A 16,890-nucleotide genomic window follows, 5' to 3' on the forward strand; every position below is an offset into this window, starting at 1 on the left:
CTTCATTGGTAATAGTCAATGACGACGCACCTAATTTCGTAATATTATTTTCCCTCAAAGACGTAATATACCCCTCAATCTGTCACAATTAAAATTGGTGAATTAAAATTGTCAGTTGCACTATTTTCCGAGGGGGGTGCTCGGGTAAGCACCCAACCCTAAAAAATCCTGGTTTTATGAGTCGAGGACCCTGGGAACTAACACAGTCAAGTACGGTAATACGAATGACATTGTAATCTCTATACTGTACCTACTCTATTAGAAGCATGCACACACCAAAAATTGATGCAAGTACATGTGCTATTAAAGGAGCAAATACTGTAGCTACTATTGGCATTTTGTCCCGTACACCAGATAAATGGTGAAGTACACTAATGGTGAATCAATCACTTACCGTGGGAGTTTGGCGAATGTGATCTTGGTAAGGTTGGAGAAGCACCTTTTCTTCCTCTACAACTGAAAAGATTTGTTCAAACAAATAAGTTTATAGAAAGCAAAAAAATCATATATGTACATGTAATATGATTATGAATCATGCAAGTTTTTGACAACCATAAATCTTCAAGCCAAAATGATGGCACAAAATTAGTTTCCCCATTTTTATCCTATCTCTATCATTTCATACATAATTTTTCATTACCTACTGCTTGTGGTGATTATTCTTTTTTTTTCGAATATACAAAAATTTTTCAAGGTGACAAAAGATCACTTTGTTGGTCAAAGAATTTATACAATTCATATTCTCTGCAATCAACAAACAACTTCCTATCGATTCGCTCACCCGAACTTTCATCAAGGAGAGCTAACAAAACCTGCATTGCTTGTTTTATTTTACACATGCTAAATTATTTTCTTATTAAACATGTAGAATTCACTCCGATATTACGCCTCAATACTCTTATTTGTCACTCTCCAGCCATTTTCAAAATGAAAAAAACGATAAGTAAAAATGTCTTACCTGCCACGGCGTGATATACTTAGTTCTTTCTGTGGAGAACAAATCAAAACAGTGATTGTGAATATCAGAGACAAATTAAAACAAACCACATCAAAAATACAAGTCATCATTTTTTGACTAATACTATGGCAACTAAAACTATAATTTGAAGTTTTACACACACAAGACGACTTCACATTGGAAAACAATGTTGACAGACACAAAGTGATGACTGTAAACATGTTTTTATGTGCTTTTACAATAAAAAACAAACAGTTGAGAAATTTTTTTTTTTTTTTTTTTTTGATACTTAGTAATAGTATGTCATTTGAATAAACTAATGTTTAAATGATAAATACCACGTTTACACACTGTAGTGATGTCATACTTTTGGGACAAATTACGTTAGCTCAACAACCTTTCGGGAAATCCTAATGTACTACTGTGTTGCAATTAAAGTTGATTGTCTACTGCAATAATTTCTTTCATGCAAATCCTTTGAATTTTACTTCAAATCATTAGTAAATACAACTGTTAGGCCCAGAAAAAAAATAATGTGTCTAACCACAAGAATCAATCAAGTCACATGTTTTTTGTTAAGGTTTTGTCAGAGAATTGTTTGGGAAAACAAATTACAAACAATTCTAATGGCACTTTTAAAATGAAAGTAAAAATACACATTTAGTGAATGCTACATTTAATTAAAGAAACAAATGACCAGAAATATTTTAATTTTTTTTCTGAGCCCTCTTACTACGGTATACATAACATTAGACATTTAACAACATTTTAACAAAACCCAATACAAGTTGCATCAACATATTGAAAACTATTAAAAATTTCATGAGATAAAAATGTTCGCAGTGAAAATTTCTCTGGAGTCTGATGTCATGGGGAGTCATCAACTTTTACGAAATTTTTTCATTACATATGCCATTAAAATAATGAAATTGCAAAAATTACTAGCCGTGAAAATTAATTAATTAAGCATTTCACAGTGTGTGCATGTATATATAACTATAGACCCATATTGTAGCTTAGAACTAACTTTGCTAATGAAGAACTAAATCTGATACACTGCTAGATGCTTTATATTATCGGGACTTAAAATGGAACACAATTGATTCATTAAAAATAATACCTGCATGATACCAAACGTCTTTGTCAAGGGCTGGAGATGGTCGTGGTGGTTGTGGTAGGCAGGATAATGGTGGGTGAAAAATAATTATGCAAGTGTTAGCAATGCAGAGTTAGCAATGTAATAATTATACAATGGCGTGCATGCTACAACTAATTAGTAAAAACACAAATATGTAGACAGTATAGAGGTTGAAGCAGTATGACAACAGTTATATCAACAGACAACCAAAATAGACATTAGAGGATGTTTTAGAAATAGACAGTGTAGAGGGGGAGTTGTAGCAGTAGACAGTGTAGAGGAGGTAGTTGTAGCAGTAGACAGTGTAGAGGAGGTAGTTGTAGCAGTAGACAGTGTAGAGGAGGTAGTTGTAGCAGTAGACAGTGTAGAGGAGGTAGTTGTAGCAGTAGACAGTGTAGAAGAGGTAATTGTAGCAATAGACAGTGTAGAGCAAGTTGTTGCAATAGACAGTGTAGAGCAAGTTGTTGCAATAAACAGTGTAGAGCAAGTTGTTGCAATAGAAAGTGTAGAGCAAGTTGTTGCAATAGAAAGTGTAGAGCAAGTTGTTGCAATAGACAGTGTAGAGCAAGCTGTTGCAATAAACAGTGTAGAGCAAGTTGTTGCAATAGACAGTGTAGAGCAAGTTGTTGCAATAGACAGTGTAGATCAAGTTGTTGCAATAGACAGTGTAGAACAAGTTGTTGCAATAGACAGTGTAGAACAAGTTGTAATAGAAAGTGTAGAGCAAGTTGTTGCAATAGACAGTGTAGAGCAAGTTGTTGCAATAGACAGTGTAGAGCAAGTTGTTGCAATAGACAGTGTAGAACAAGTTGTTGCAATAGACAGTGTAGAGCAAGTTGTTGCAATAGACAGTGTAGAGCAAGCTGTTGCAATAGACAGTGTAGAGCAAGTTGTTGCAATAGACAGTGTAGAGCAAGTTGTTGCAATAGACAGTGTAGAGCAAGTTGTTGCAATAGACAGTGTAGAGCAAGCTGTTGCAATAGACAGTGTAGAGCAAGTTGTTGCAATAGACAGTGTAGAGCAAGTTGTTGCATTAGACAATGTAGAGCAAGTTGTTGCAATAGACAGTGTAGAGCAAGTTGTTGCATTAGACAATGTAGAGCAAGTTGTTGCAATAGACAGTGTAGAGCAAGTTGTTGCATTAGACAATGTAGAGCAAGTTGTTGCAATAGACAGTGTAGAGCAAGTTGTTGCAATAGACAGTGTAGAGCAAGTTGTTGCAATAGACAGTGTAGAACAAGTTGTTGCAATAGACAATGTAGAGCAAGTTGTTGCAATAGACAATGTAGAACAAGTTGTTGCAATAGACAGTGTAGAGCAAGTTGTTGCATTAGACAGTGTAGAACAAGTTGTTGCAATAGACAGTGTAGAGCAAGTTGTTGCAATAGACAGTGTAGAGCAAGTTGTTGCAATAGACAGTGTAGAGCAAGTTGTTGCATTAGACAATGTAGAGCAAGTTGTTGCAATAGACAATGTAGAGCAAGTTGTTGCAATAGACAGTGTAGAGCAAGTTGTTGCATTAGACAGTGTAGAGCAAGTTGTTGCAATAGACAGTGTAGAGCAAGTTGTTGCAATAGACAGTGTAGAGCAAGTTGTTGCATTAGACAGTGTAGAACAAGTTGTTGCAATAGACAATGTAGAACAAGTTGTTGCAATAGACAGTGTAGAACAAGTTGTTGCAATAGACAGTGTAGAGCAAGTTGTTGCAATAGACAGTGTAGAGCAAGTTGTTGCAATAGACAGTGTAGAGCAAGTTGTTGCATTAGACAATGTAGAGCAAGTTGTTGCAATAGACAGTGTAGAACAAGTTGTTGCAATAGACAGTGTAGAGCAAGTTGTTGCAATAGACAGTGTAGAGCAAGTTGTTGCAATAGACAGTGTAGAGCAAGTTGTTGCAATAGACAGTGTAGAGCAAGCTGTTGCAATAGACAGTGTAGAGCAAGTTGTTGCAATAGAAAGTGTAGAGCAAGTTGTTGCAATAGACAGTGTAGAGCAAGTTGTTGCAATAGACAGTGTAGAGCAAGCTGTTGCAATAGACAGTGTAGAGCAAGTTGTTGCAATAGAAAGTGTAGAGCAAGTTGTTGCAATAGACAGTGTAGAGCAAGTTGTTGCAATAGACAGTGTAGAGCAAGTTGTTGCAATAGACAGTGTAGAACAAGTTGTTGCAATAGACAGTGTAGAACAAGTTGTTGCAATAGACAGTGTAGAGCAAGTGGTTGCAATAGACAGTGTAGAACAAGTTGAAAATATAAACACATCAACCATGGTAATGAATATTGTATCTTTACTTTGATGAGATAGTTTATGTACTTACCATGCTGGCTGACAACGAAGGTGCTGATTGGCCAAGCATTTGACGCATACGCAACAAATTTGATGTTTCACCACTGCCATGACTGGTACTGACTGAGAGATGATGTGCAGAATAAGCTGCACCTAGACTACCACGTCTTGCCAATCTGGTGTCCTCTGATAGTTGTCGATTTAACTTGAAATTGCGAGGAAGTGAAAATACAAAGTCGCTGCCAGGTGGTTTGATTGGATTAATTGCTGACAGTGGTGCTTGCTGTTGTTGCTGGTGGTCATCATAATCACTCTGGAATCAAAAATAATATTTGTGTAAATTTTCCATCATATAAATTATAACTTTGCAGACTCAGATGATATTATATTTCAATATATTCTCGTAATCAATCTATTGCTCATAGCAATGCAGCCTCAATGTCATTATGACGCATCAATCACATTTTTTTTTTTTTTTCATGATTCAACTACTTATGCTCATGCTCGTTTGCGTCATTGACTCGATAAAAATAACTCACTTTAATTATGAAATTTGATACAAAAAAATCAACTAGGGACTACAACATATTTGTTTGTGTCTTCAGAAGTACCCGTAATCATGTAATCTGATTGTGTGTTTTTTTCTTGAAGACCTCTCTGCCCAATCAACAAGCTGCCATACCCAACTCGATTTCTAGAGGATTTTATTTTAACTAAAGATACATACAAAATTCTTCCTGTTAGAAGGAACACTGGTGCACAGATGATCAATGTAAACAATTTTGTTTGTGTGGCTGTCATCTTGAAGAGTCCTAGAGGACACTCATTTCAGCGGATATTCGATAGTCACTCTGACTGAAAGCATAAAGCTGCACCATGGCGTGACGAATCCCATGTGGTATACGCAACACACGTCTAATTTGAAATGTGCGATGCACAATGATTGCTGTGTTTTAATGTATTCCCGTGTTGCAAATAATAATGATCAACGAGTATCACAAAATCCATTTTTACACTCTCCATAATGCAATAATCATAAACGCCAGAAATATGAAATCAAGTCATGTATATCCAGTACTACAGTTTTCATATTTTGGGTTTCTATATTTTACGGATGAAGAAGTATGATCACTCTTCCTCTTTGAAATATATTATTATTTGTTGTTATGATGTTATCAGGAGAATACCGCAACAAATCAGATGAAGGCGGAATGGAAAGCATATCCACTGACGTATAGCACAAGTTGATGCAACCCTGTACCGCCTGAGTACATACTTTATTGTAATAACCTTATGACGTAGTTTACCCAATATAAGAAGAAATTTATAATAATATAATTTTTATCTTTAACAGAACAACATGATTATATGGTTCAGTGAAAAATTATCAAATGATGAGAAAAATAAAAAAATGTTCAGCCGAACTAACCGTGTCTATGACCATTACATCTTTTATATAGCATACATATACATATACAAATTCTGAATTCAAAAACTGCTAGCAGAAATGGGGGGGGGGGTCTAAGTGGATTGAGAAACAAGCCAAAATGCTTTAAATTGGCTAAATAATATGTAAATTCAGTCATTAATATGCATGTATTCCAAGTAAAAACTAATCAGGTAAACACATTATCCCAGAGCATCTATGTAGTTGCATTGAAACCTGTTACGTACATGTAGTTCCCAAGAAATTGGTGAGAAGGCTTAAAATTTGTTACTTAATAATTATTCAAATTAGGTCATTAGGTTAGAACAGCAGACCATATTCTCAGCCAACTGACATTTTAAAGCCAGATTTTTACTCATATCTTCAGAATTGAACTTGATCAAGATTTTTTACTGGTTATTAATCTAGCATTACAATATAATGAGACACTAAATGAGAAAGACTAGAAATGCCATACTGACAACACAATGGGTATTTTACCCCCCCCCCCCCCTATACCTTATGACCTTAAATTCATCACAAGCATGGTATACACTCTGTGAGCAGCCTGGAAAATCAGTTTTAAACAAAAACAAGCCATGCATGGCACAGTCACCGTTAGTTATCAAATTTAAGATATATAGTTTTGTTTATAGTAATATAGCTGGAATATAACCATGTCAGTAACATGATTTGTTAACATTAAAATTATTGACATTTGTATCTGATCGTCAAACAAGTACTTGTCCATATTGAGAGATATTGCTCTGGAACAGCATTCAAAATCAGCCATTTTGAATACATGTATATATATATATATATATATATATATATACAGACCCGCCAGAAAGTATTTACGCACCTGTCATTTGATCGTTTTCGTAACTAAAAATAACAATTCCGGGTAACATGATGTGTTGACTTTAAAATATACTAAATTTAAGAACTAGTGCATTTTAGTCAAAATAAAATGGTTGATTTGTGTTTAGTTTTTTTGTATGTAGACGTTTTTTCAGTGAGCGAAAATCGCCATGGTTAACTCTATGGGAGCGCGCTCATTTGCATATCATTTGCATCTCATTAAAACTTCGCGCCATAAAACATATGCGATAGTCGTGTCCTTTCTCATGCAAATTTGAACCACTTGGGAAGCTGAAATTATTTCAACACGCGCTTCTGGGCGGGAATACCTGTCAGTTGTAGTTCATAAATATTCCTATCGAGGTCATAGTGTCAGATACGTAATTTTTATTTACAAACATTGAGCCATGCCGAAAGTTAGGGAATTGTCAGAATTTACTAAAGGGAACATTGAAGCACTGTATACAGAAGGAGTGTCTAATAGGGAAATTGCAAGAAGACTGGGAATTTCTGAAGGCTCCATACGTTTCAACCTGCGAAAACTTCGTCTGCGGGGTAGTATGGGCAATCGTCGTCGATCAGGTCGACCAAGGCGTACAACGCAACGCGAAGACCGGCTACTCATCAGGTCTAGTTTAGCGAATCGGTTTCACACCGCCCGTGATTTGCGTGCCAATTTTAATCAACTCACTGGGAAAAGATTGAGTTTGAGCACTATAAAATCAAGACTATATAAGGATGGTAATCTTCGCGGCTGTGTTGCAAAAAAGAAACCTAAACTACAACCTCGACACATCGCAGCGCGGTTGCAATTTGCCAGACAACACATCGACTGGACTCCGGCGCAGTGGGCTCAAGTTATCTGGTCGGACGAATCAAAGTTTACGGTGTTTCGTAGCCGTGGAAGATTATTTGTACGTCGGAGTCCAGGTGAAGAGTACGAGCTGAAATGCATTAAACCTACAATAAAATTTGGTGGTGGTAGCGTCATGGTGTGGGGATGTTTTTCGGCTACCGGCTTAGGGTCGCTGGTCCGTGTACCGACGACCATGAACCAATGGAAATATTTGGATATCCTGCAAAACGAAATGATACCGTCGGCACTAAGACTCGTTGGACCCAATTTTCATTTCCAACAGGATAATGCCCCCGTTCACACAGCATTGGCAGTGAGGGATTTTCTAAATAATCCACAAGAGTACGGATATTTTTTCGACAACTTTACCACTTTGAATTGGCCTGCACAGTCTCCAGATTTGAATCCCATTGAGAACCTCTGGGAGTTGATCGATTTAGAGGTGCATTCCCGACCAGTTGCTAACATCGAGGATTTATACGCGAGTATAATGGAAGCTTGGGGACAGTTCCAAGTGAACATGTGTCGGAAACTCGTCGATACCATGCCAAAACGGCTCAGAGAAGTCATCCAGCGAAGAGGTGGACACACGCATTATTGACAATCGCCGCGTTCTATGTCTTCATGAATATTCATGAGCTTGCGTTTACACGGTATTCTCCATAGAGAATTCGAACGTTTTTTCACTGTTTCGTTCAGACTGCCGTTTTTATTCAATCCTGCATGACAATGACAATTTTGTTGTTTTTATTGTGTGTAAAAACGCATATTTTATTAGATATATAAATATATTTATTCAAACCGTTATTGAGTTTATTTTATTGTATGATATCGTAGGTAGTAGCTGCCTGTAGTGTGGTGCGTAAATACTTTCTGGCGGGTCTGTATATATATATATATATATATATATATATATATATATATATATATTAGGTTATATATATATAACATGATGTATAACAAATATATAAAATTTGAACATAATCAGTCAAAGCATTTAAGAGATACAGTACAGTTCTCGCGGAAGCTTTGGCTTTTGTGGCATCATTGTCGCCTACGCATGGCTTCATTGTCGCCTCAGCATCGCATCATTGTGGCATCAGCTTTGCGTCATTGAAAATTGAAGCTGTGTTCGCCTCGCTATTTTGTGGCATCATCGTGGCCTCAGCTTCGCAGTCTCATGGCATCAACATGGCATCAGCTTCAAAGTATTGTGACATGAGTATGACCTCATCATTTGCACGCAGAAGGGCAGTAGACAAAAACATGTACAGAAGTTCGATATGTATTCGATTTGAAATTCAAGGCGAATAAAATAATATGATCAAAAGTAAAATGACATTTTAAAAAGATATCTTGTTTAATTATTTTAGTGTTGCGAGTATTGGGCACCAAAAACTTAGTACATTACAATCGGCAAGGTGACGAGTTTCATATTGACTGGAAGGAAAATCGTGATAAATTCAAATCACACGATGCAATTTGCTGTATACGAAGTGAAACTGTTCTTGTTATAAAATTTACCTTTTTTCGCTCATTTTATTTGCTGCTAGAAGAGCAGATTCAGATTCCTCATTTCGGTGGTATTTTTCTGTGTTTCGTTTAGTTTTAGCCGAGTCCGACCCCATGCCCGGACTACTAAAACATGCAACACACACGTACGCCGCCTGGTGCGTCGGCATCGTCGCCAGTCATCTTGATACAAAGTTCCAAAACAAGTGCGTACATTTCCAACATACGATTGGATGGTTGTGGTGGCGTCGGTCTGGTAAAATTTGACAACCAATTCTCAAAATTAAGTCACGATCAGTGATCTGAGCTTGATCTATACGTACTTTAAAAGTATTCTCACAAACATATTTTCGAATGAAAACGAGCCACATGCTCTGTAAAAAATCGAATAGCACTTGACATGCAGAAATATTTTGTTTGGGCTTCAGAAAAAAAACGTGTCCATTTAGTGTGGCCGTAAATATTTGGTCACCAGCCGATGAACAATTTGAAAATCATGATTCACACGGAAATCCTTCGATACTGAAAATCATCGACCCCAGTCTGGTTTACCTTATTTCCAAACTCAGCCCTGTTTTTTTTTTTTTTTTTTTTTTCTTTTTTTTGAACTGAGGTAAAATCCCATCCGTTTGTCAAAATATACCGATGTTTTTCAGTGAATAATTGCGAAACTTGTCACAGCACAAAAAAAACTTTGTGAATCGACGATGGAGATTGGATGGTACGACGACCCTTCAATTTGCGTTAAATATGTTTTGTTACAACATCATTGATTGGCTGAGAGTCACCTGATCGGAGCACGACCTGGGTCACGGAACCATATAAGTCCGTATTATCAACAAAACTTTGCGAGAAAACCACACCCACATTTTCAACCATTTTAGCGCGGAAGTTGCCAACAAATGTCGAAAACTCGTGAATTTTATAAATTCGAATAAAATAAAGCTAGCGATTCGTAAGACTGGTTAATAATATATCCCCCGATGCTCTTCGATTTTTTTATTTCAAGTTGAGAAATCGATACTTGTAGTTGAAGTTCCATCGATTTCAAGGCGACTATTTAACCGCGATAACTCTACGATCTGTTGTAGTTTTGCGAGGTAAAACAAAAAAAAAAAAAATAGTACTTGTTTAATTATTTGGTTGTACAGCCCGCAAATTACGGGACATGATCCCCATGAATTGCAATAAATAAATGCTGATTGTGTTGAATGACGGACGTCGGGACCGTTTGGAGAAACAAATTACGGTCGGTAGACATTTCAAACAAATGAAATTATTAACGAAAGACAAGATTTTTCTAGGTATTTACGATCATACGGTCATACCAAATATATACAAAATTGACAAATACACAAAGAGGTGTAATAGTAGGTCATTTTTATTTTAGCCTTAGAAATATTTTCTTTCACTCAGTCCACATCCATGCGTGGGAATTCTATTTAGCTTCATGGTCCTTCGGCTTGTCTTCTGCTTGGGGGGAAACAACAATAATTATACAAATCGTAAACTCAACACAATCAGGAAAAGAAACCCAGACAACCATGTTGTACTTCAGTTGAATACATTTTGTAGCAGTGCGTCACGTCGGAATATTGTCTAAAATAAAATATTCAATCCCAGCCAAATCTAGGTCAAAGGGTCAGATTGCGTGCATATAATTATAGATAGTTAAAACAAAAAGTATTTGAACTTTTGACGGTTGTTCAACATCTATACACGGTTACTAAACTTCTTTGTTTGAATGAAGCGATGCTGATGCCACATTGTCGCCATAATGAGGCCACATTGTCGCCATAATGAGGCCACAATGAAGCGAAGCGATAATCGCCTAACTTTTTAATGGCGCGACATTGAAGCGATGCTGAAGCCATAACAATGCCATAATGATGCGATGCTGAAGCGAAGGTGAAGCTGAAGTGAAGCCAAAGCTTCCGCGAGAACTGTTCAGTACTGTATGGCTCTAGAAGCCCAATCATTAAAACAAAAAGCCCGCCAGTCAGCCATTTTGAATCCAATCTGAAAAATAAAATGACGTGCATCAGGAACCCGTAATGTATAATGTATGTACCAAGTTTAAATGAAATCCATCCATAAATGCCAGAAATGCTTGACATGATGTATAATGAATATTTAAAATTTGAACATAATTAGTCAAAACAAGTCAGAGATATGGGTCTAGAAGCCCATTCACTAAAACAAAATGGCCACCAGACAGCCATTTTGAATCCGATCTGAAAAATAAATGATGTGCATCAGGAACCTGTAATGTCTAAGGGACGACGTCAAAAGATCAATGTAGGATAAAAAACTTAATTCCTTTAGTTTTCTCCAAATCCCCCCCCCCCCCACACTGAAACTTAATTGATAAATATTGGTCATGGCGTCAGACTACATTCACCATTAAATACAAATTGATAATTGGACAGTAGTATAGCATAGCAGTTGGTTGTCGGGTGGGTGTAAAAAGATTTTACAAATGCACCTCATTTGATGCAGATTTACACTCGAACCAAACCATTTTTCTGTTGTTTTTTTCCTTTTCGGTTATTTCTGTCCATGATTGGATAGAAAAAAAAACAAGCAGCCTATCGGCTGAGATAGCTCCGCTGTTAGAAATGCACATTTCAATTAAAGAACTGAAGACATCATCAGAAAATGAACAATATGTATAGTATCAAAGCAATCGGACTTGCAGTTTTTAACAAGAAGTCGAAAATATCACTTTCTACCAAAAATGACTAAAATATTCACCAAAATTAGAGAATTGAAGATATCATCACGAAATGAACAAATCTGAGAAAGGTCTACATGTAGTATCTATATATGTAATATCAAAGCAATTGAACTTTTGGTTTTTAACAAGAAGTCCAAAATATCACTTTTTACCAAAAATGACAAAAATATTCACGAAAATTAGAGAATTGAAGACATCATCACAAAATGAACAAATCTGAGAGAGGTCCACATGTAGTACCTATATATGTAATATCAAAGCAATCGGACTTGTGGTTTTTAACAAGAAGTCGAAAATATCACTTTTTACCAAAAATTACAAAAATATTCACCAAAATTAGAGAATTGAAGATATCATCACAAAATGAACAAATCTGAGAGAGGTCTACATGTAGCACCTATATATGTAATATCAAAGCAATTGCTCTTGCGGTTTTTAACAAGAAGTCGAAAATATCACTTTTTACCAAAAATGACAAAAATATTCACCAAAATTAGAGAATTAAAGATATCATTACAAAATGAACAAATCTGAGAGAGGTCCACATATAGTAACTATATATGTAATATCAAAGCAATTGCACTTGCGGTTTTTAACAAGAAGTCGAAAATATCACTTTTTACCAAAATTGACAAAAATATTCACCAAAATTAGAGAATTGAAGATATCAACATGAAATGAACAAACCTAAGAGAGGTCTACCCAAGGTACATATACACCAAGTATCAAAGCATTCAGGCTTGTAGTTTTCAAGAAGAAGTCGAAAAAGTAAAACATTGACACGGACGACGACGACGGACAATCACTCATATGATAAGCTCCGCTCGACAAAGTCGACAGCGGAGCTAAAAACTACAAATACTCCAAGATTTTTTTGACTTCATTAAAAAATAAAATCGTTTTTGTAGGATGGAAACTTTTTGAGGTCAAAACCCCCCACCCCCAAACTAAAGGAAATAAGTATTTTATCCGACATCGATCTTTTGACGTCGTCCCTAATAAGTGTACCAAGTTTGAACGAAATCCATACATAAATGCTTGATATTAGATGATTTTTTAGCACAAAAGAGGCCACCATTTGGCCATTTTGAATAGGATCGTCAAACCAATATATCTGTCTATCTATGACATGATGTATAATAAATATTTAAAATTTGAACATAATCAGTGAAAGCAAGTCAGAGATATGGCACGAGAACCACATTCATTAAAACAAAATGACCGCCAGCCATTTTGAATCTTATCTGAAAAACAAAATTATTTGCATCAAGGTCCCATAATGTCTAATGTATATACCAAGTTTGAACAAAATCCATCTGTAAACAGCCGAGAAATGCTTGATTTTTATGAATTTTTAGCACAAAAATGGCCGCCATTCGGCCATCTTGAATCAGATCGTGAAACAAATTGTCGTGCATATGTATAATATCATGTATGATGTATGTGTGAAGTTTGATTGTGATTGGTCCAGGCATTTCTAAGATATAGGTCCGGACGCACGCACGGGCGCACAGACACACGGAGGTCCAAACATAAGTCCCCGTTTTCGGACTGCGGGGACTAACTAAAGAGATTTTTTGAGAAGCAGAAGTTTTTAGTATAACCATACACATGATCGAGAGCAAGTATATTCAACCCTCTGTGTATCAACATCAACTTTTGTCACAATTCACAATAAATTAGATTTTTAAGGTGAAAACCTTTAGAATTCCCTAATTTCAAAGGATAATCCAGACAAAGATCAATAATTTTAAGTCAATTACTCAGAAATTTAATAAATTTTCCATGGAAAGGTCAAACTACAATGTTTTTTGTTTTGTTTTTGGCATCTTTTGGAAAATTCAACCATTGAGTCCTCCCACAATAGTGCTATAAGTGCATCAGGAAAAGTATAATACCCCCAGGGGGTACACAAATCCGAGACGGTCAGAAAATTTAGAATCTCTATGAATATTAAGTAAATATTAACCAACAATTGCCTGTATTGTACACTGCATCTTGCTGTGATGTATTTATGACACAGAATACAGTAAATGATATAATTTGACACTAACCTTGCTGTGATGTATTTATGACACAAAATACAGTAAATGATATAATTTGACACTAACCTTGCTGTGATGTATTTATGACACAGAATACAGTAAATGATATAATTTGACACTAACCTTGCTGTGATGTATTTATGACATAGAATACAGTAAATGATATAATTTGAAACTAACCTTGCTGAATTATGTATTTATGCCATAGAATACAGTAAATGATATAATTTGACACTAACCTTGCTGTGATGTATTTATGCCATAGAATACAGTAAATGATATAATTTGACACTAACCTTGCTGTGATGTATTTATGACACAGAATACAGTAAATGATATAATTTGACACTAACCTTGCTGTTATGTATTTATGCCATAGAATACAGTAAATGATACAATTTGACACTAACCTTGCTGTGATGTATTTATGACATAGAATACAGTAAATGATATACTTTGACACTAACCTTGCTGTTATGTATTTATGACATAGAATACAGTAAACGATATAATTTGACACTAACCTTGCTGTGATGTATTTATGACATAGAATACAGTAAATGATATAATTTGACACTAACCTTGCTGTGATGTATTTATGACACAGAATACAGTAAATGATATAATTTGACACTAACCTTGCTGTGATGTATTTATGACACAGAATACAGTAAATGATATAATTTGACACTAACCTTGCTGTGATGTATTTATGACATAGAATACAGTAAATGATATAATTTGACACTAACCTTGCTGTGATGTATTTATGACACAGAATACAGTAAATGATATAATTTGACACTAACCTTGCTGTGATGTATTTATGACATAGAATACAGTAAATGATATAATTTGACACTAACCTTGCTGTGATGTATTTATGACACAGAATACAGTAAATGATATAATTTGACACTAACCTTGCTGTGATGTATTTATGACACAGAATACAGTAAATGATATAATTTGACACTAACCTTGCTGTTATGTATTTATGACATAGAATACAGTAAATGATATACTTTGACACTAACCTTGCTGTTATGTATTTATGACATAGAATACAGTAAACGATATAATTTGACACTAACCTTGCTGTGATGTATTTATGACATAGAATACAGTAAATGATATAATTTGACACTAACCTTGCTGTGATGTATTTATGACACAGAATACAGTAAATGATATAATTTGACACTAACCTTGCTGTGATGTATTTATGACACAGAATACAGTAAATGATATAATTTGACACTAACCTTGCTGTGATGTATTTATGACATAGAATACAGTAAATGATATAATTTGACACTAACCTTGCTGTGATGTATTTATGACATAGAATACAGTAAATGATATAATTTGACACTAACCTTGCTGTGATGTATTTATGACACAGAATACAGTAAATGATATAATTTGACACTAACCTTGCTGTGATGTATTTATGACACAGAATACAGTAAATGATATAATTTGACACTAACCTTGCTGTTATGTATTTATGCCATAGAATACAGTAAATGATATAATTTGACACTAACCTTGCTGTGATGTATTTATGACATAGAATACAGCAAATGATATACTTTGACACTAACCTTGCTGTTATGTATTTATGACATAGAATACAGTAAACGATATAATTTGACACTAACCTTGCTGTGATGTATTTATGCCATAGAATACAGTAAATGATATAATTTGAAACTAACCTTGCTGTGATGTATTTATGCCATAGAATACAGTAAATGATATAATTTGACACTAACCTTGCTGTGATGTATTTATGCCATAGAATACAGTAAATGATATAATTTGACACTAACCTTGCTGTGATGTATTTATGACACAGAATACAGTAAATGATATAATTTGACACTAACCTTGCTGTTATGTATTTATGCCATAGAATACAGTAAATGATATAATTTGACACTAACCTTGCTGTGATGTATTTATGACATAGAATACAGTAAATGATATACTTTGACACTAACCTTGCTGTGATGTATTTATGCCATAGAATACAGTAAATGATATAATTTGACACTAACCTTGCTGTGATGTATTTATGCCATAGAATACAGTAAATGATATAATTTGACACTAACCTTGCTGAATTATGTATTTATGCCATAGAATACAGTAAATGATATAATTTGACACTAACCTTGCTGTGATGTATTTATGACATATAATACAGTAAATGATATAATTTGACACTAACCTTGCTGTGATGTATTTATGACATATAATACAGTAAATGATATAATTTGACACTAACCTTGCTGAATTATGTATTTATGCCATAGAATACAGTAAATGATATAATTTGACACTAACCTTGCTGTGATGTATTTATGACATAGAATACAGTAAACGATATAATTTGACACTAACCTTGCTGTGATGTATTTATGCCATAGAATACAGTAAATGATATAATTTGACACTAACCTTGCTGAATTATGTATTTATGCCATAGAATACAGTAAATGATATAATTTGACACTAACCTTGCTGTGATGTATTTATGCCATAGAATACAGTAAATGATATAATTTGACACTAACCTTGCTGTGATGTATTTATGACATAGAATACAGTAAATGATATAATTTGACACTAACCTTGCTGTGATGTATTTATGACATAGAATACAGTAAATGATATAATTTGACACTAACCTTGCTGAATTATGTATTTATGCCATAGAATACAGTAAATGATATAATTTGACACTAACCTTGCTGTGATGTATTTATGCCATAGAATACAGTAAATGATATAATTTGACACTAACCTTGCTGTGATGTATTTATGCCATAGAATACAGTAAATGATATAATTTGACACTAACCTTGCTGTGATGTATTTATGCCATAGAATACAGTAAATGATATAATTTGACACTAACCTTGCTGAATTATGTATTTATGCCATAGAATACAGTAAATGATATAATTTGACACTAACCTTGCTGTGATGTATTTATGACATAGAATACAGTAAATGATATAATTTGACACTAACCTTGCTGTTATGTATTTATGACATAGAATACA

The 16,890-nt window shown here is 34.8% G+C and overlaps 1 protein-coding gene across 4 annotated transcripts in view; it reads right to left on the reverse strand.

Moving 5' to 3' along the window:
• Positions 1-16,890, reverse strand: part of LOC100373208 (microtubule-associated serine/threonine-protein kinase 2-like) — a 55,164-nt gene that overhangs the window by 24,930 nt on the left and 13,344 nt on the right. For 3 of the 4 annotated variants that reach the window (XM_085503225.1, XM_085503224.1, XM_085503227.1), the window contains exons 2-5: positions 4,411-4,692; positions 2,079-2,108; positions 959-987; positions 395-456 (exon numbers count right to left, since the gene is read on the reverse strand). In XM_085503225.1, the coding sequence (XP_085359351.1) occupies positions 395-456; positions 959-987; positions 2,079-2,108; positions 4,411-4,692 (403 nt within the window). The remainder of the gene's footprint in view (positions 1-394; positions 457-958; positions 988-2,078; positions 2,109-4,410; positions 4,693-16,890) is intronic. The other variant, XM_085503226.1, reaches the window with a different exon arrangement.

The sequence above is a fragment of the Saccoglossus kowalevskii genome, chromosome 9 (genome assembly GCF_978046115.1).
Source record: "Saccoglossus kowalevskii chromosome 9, keSacKowa6.1, whole genome shotgun sequence".
NCBI lineage: Eukaryota > Metazoa > Hemichordata > Enteropneusta > Harrimaniidae > Saccoglossus > Saccoglossus kowalevskii.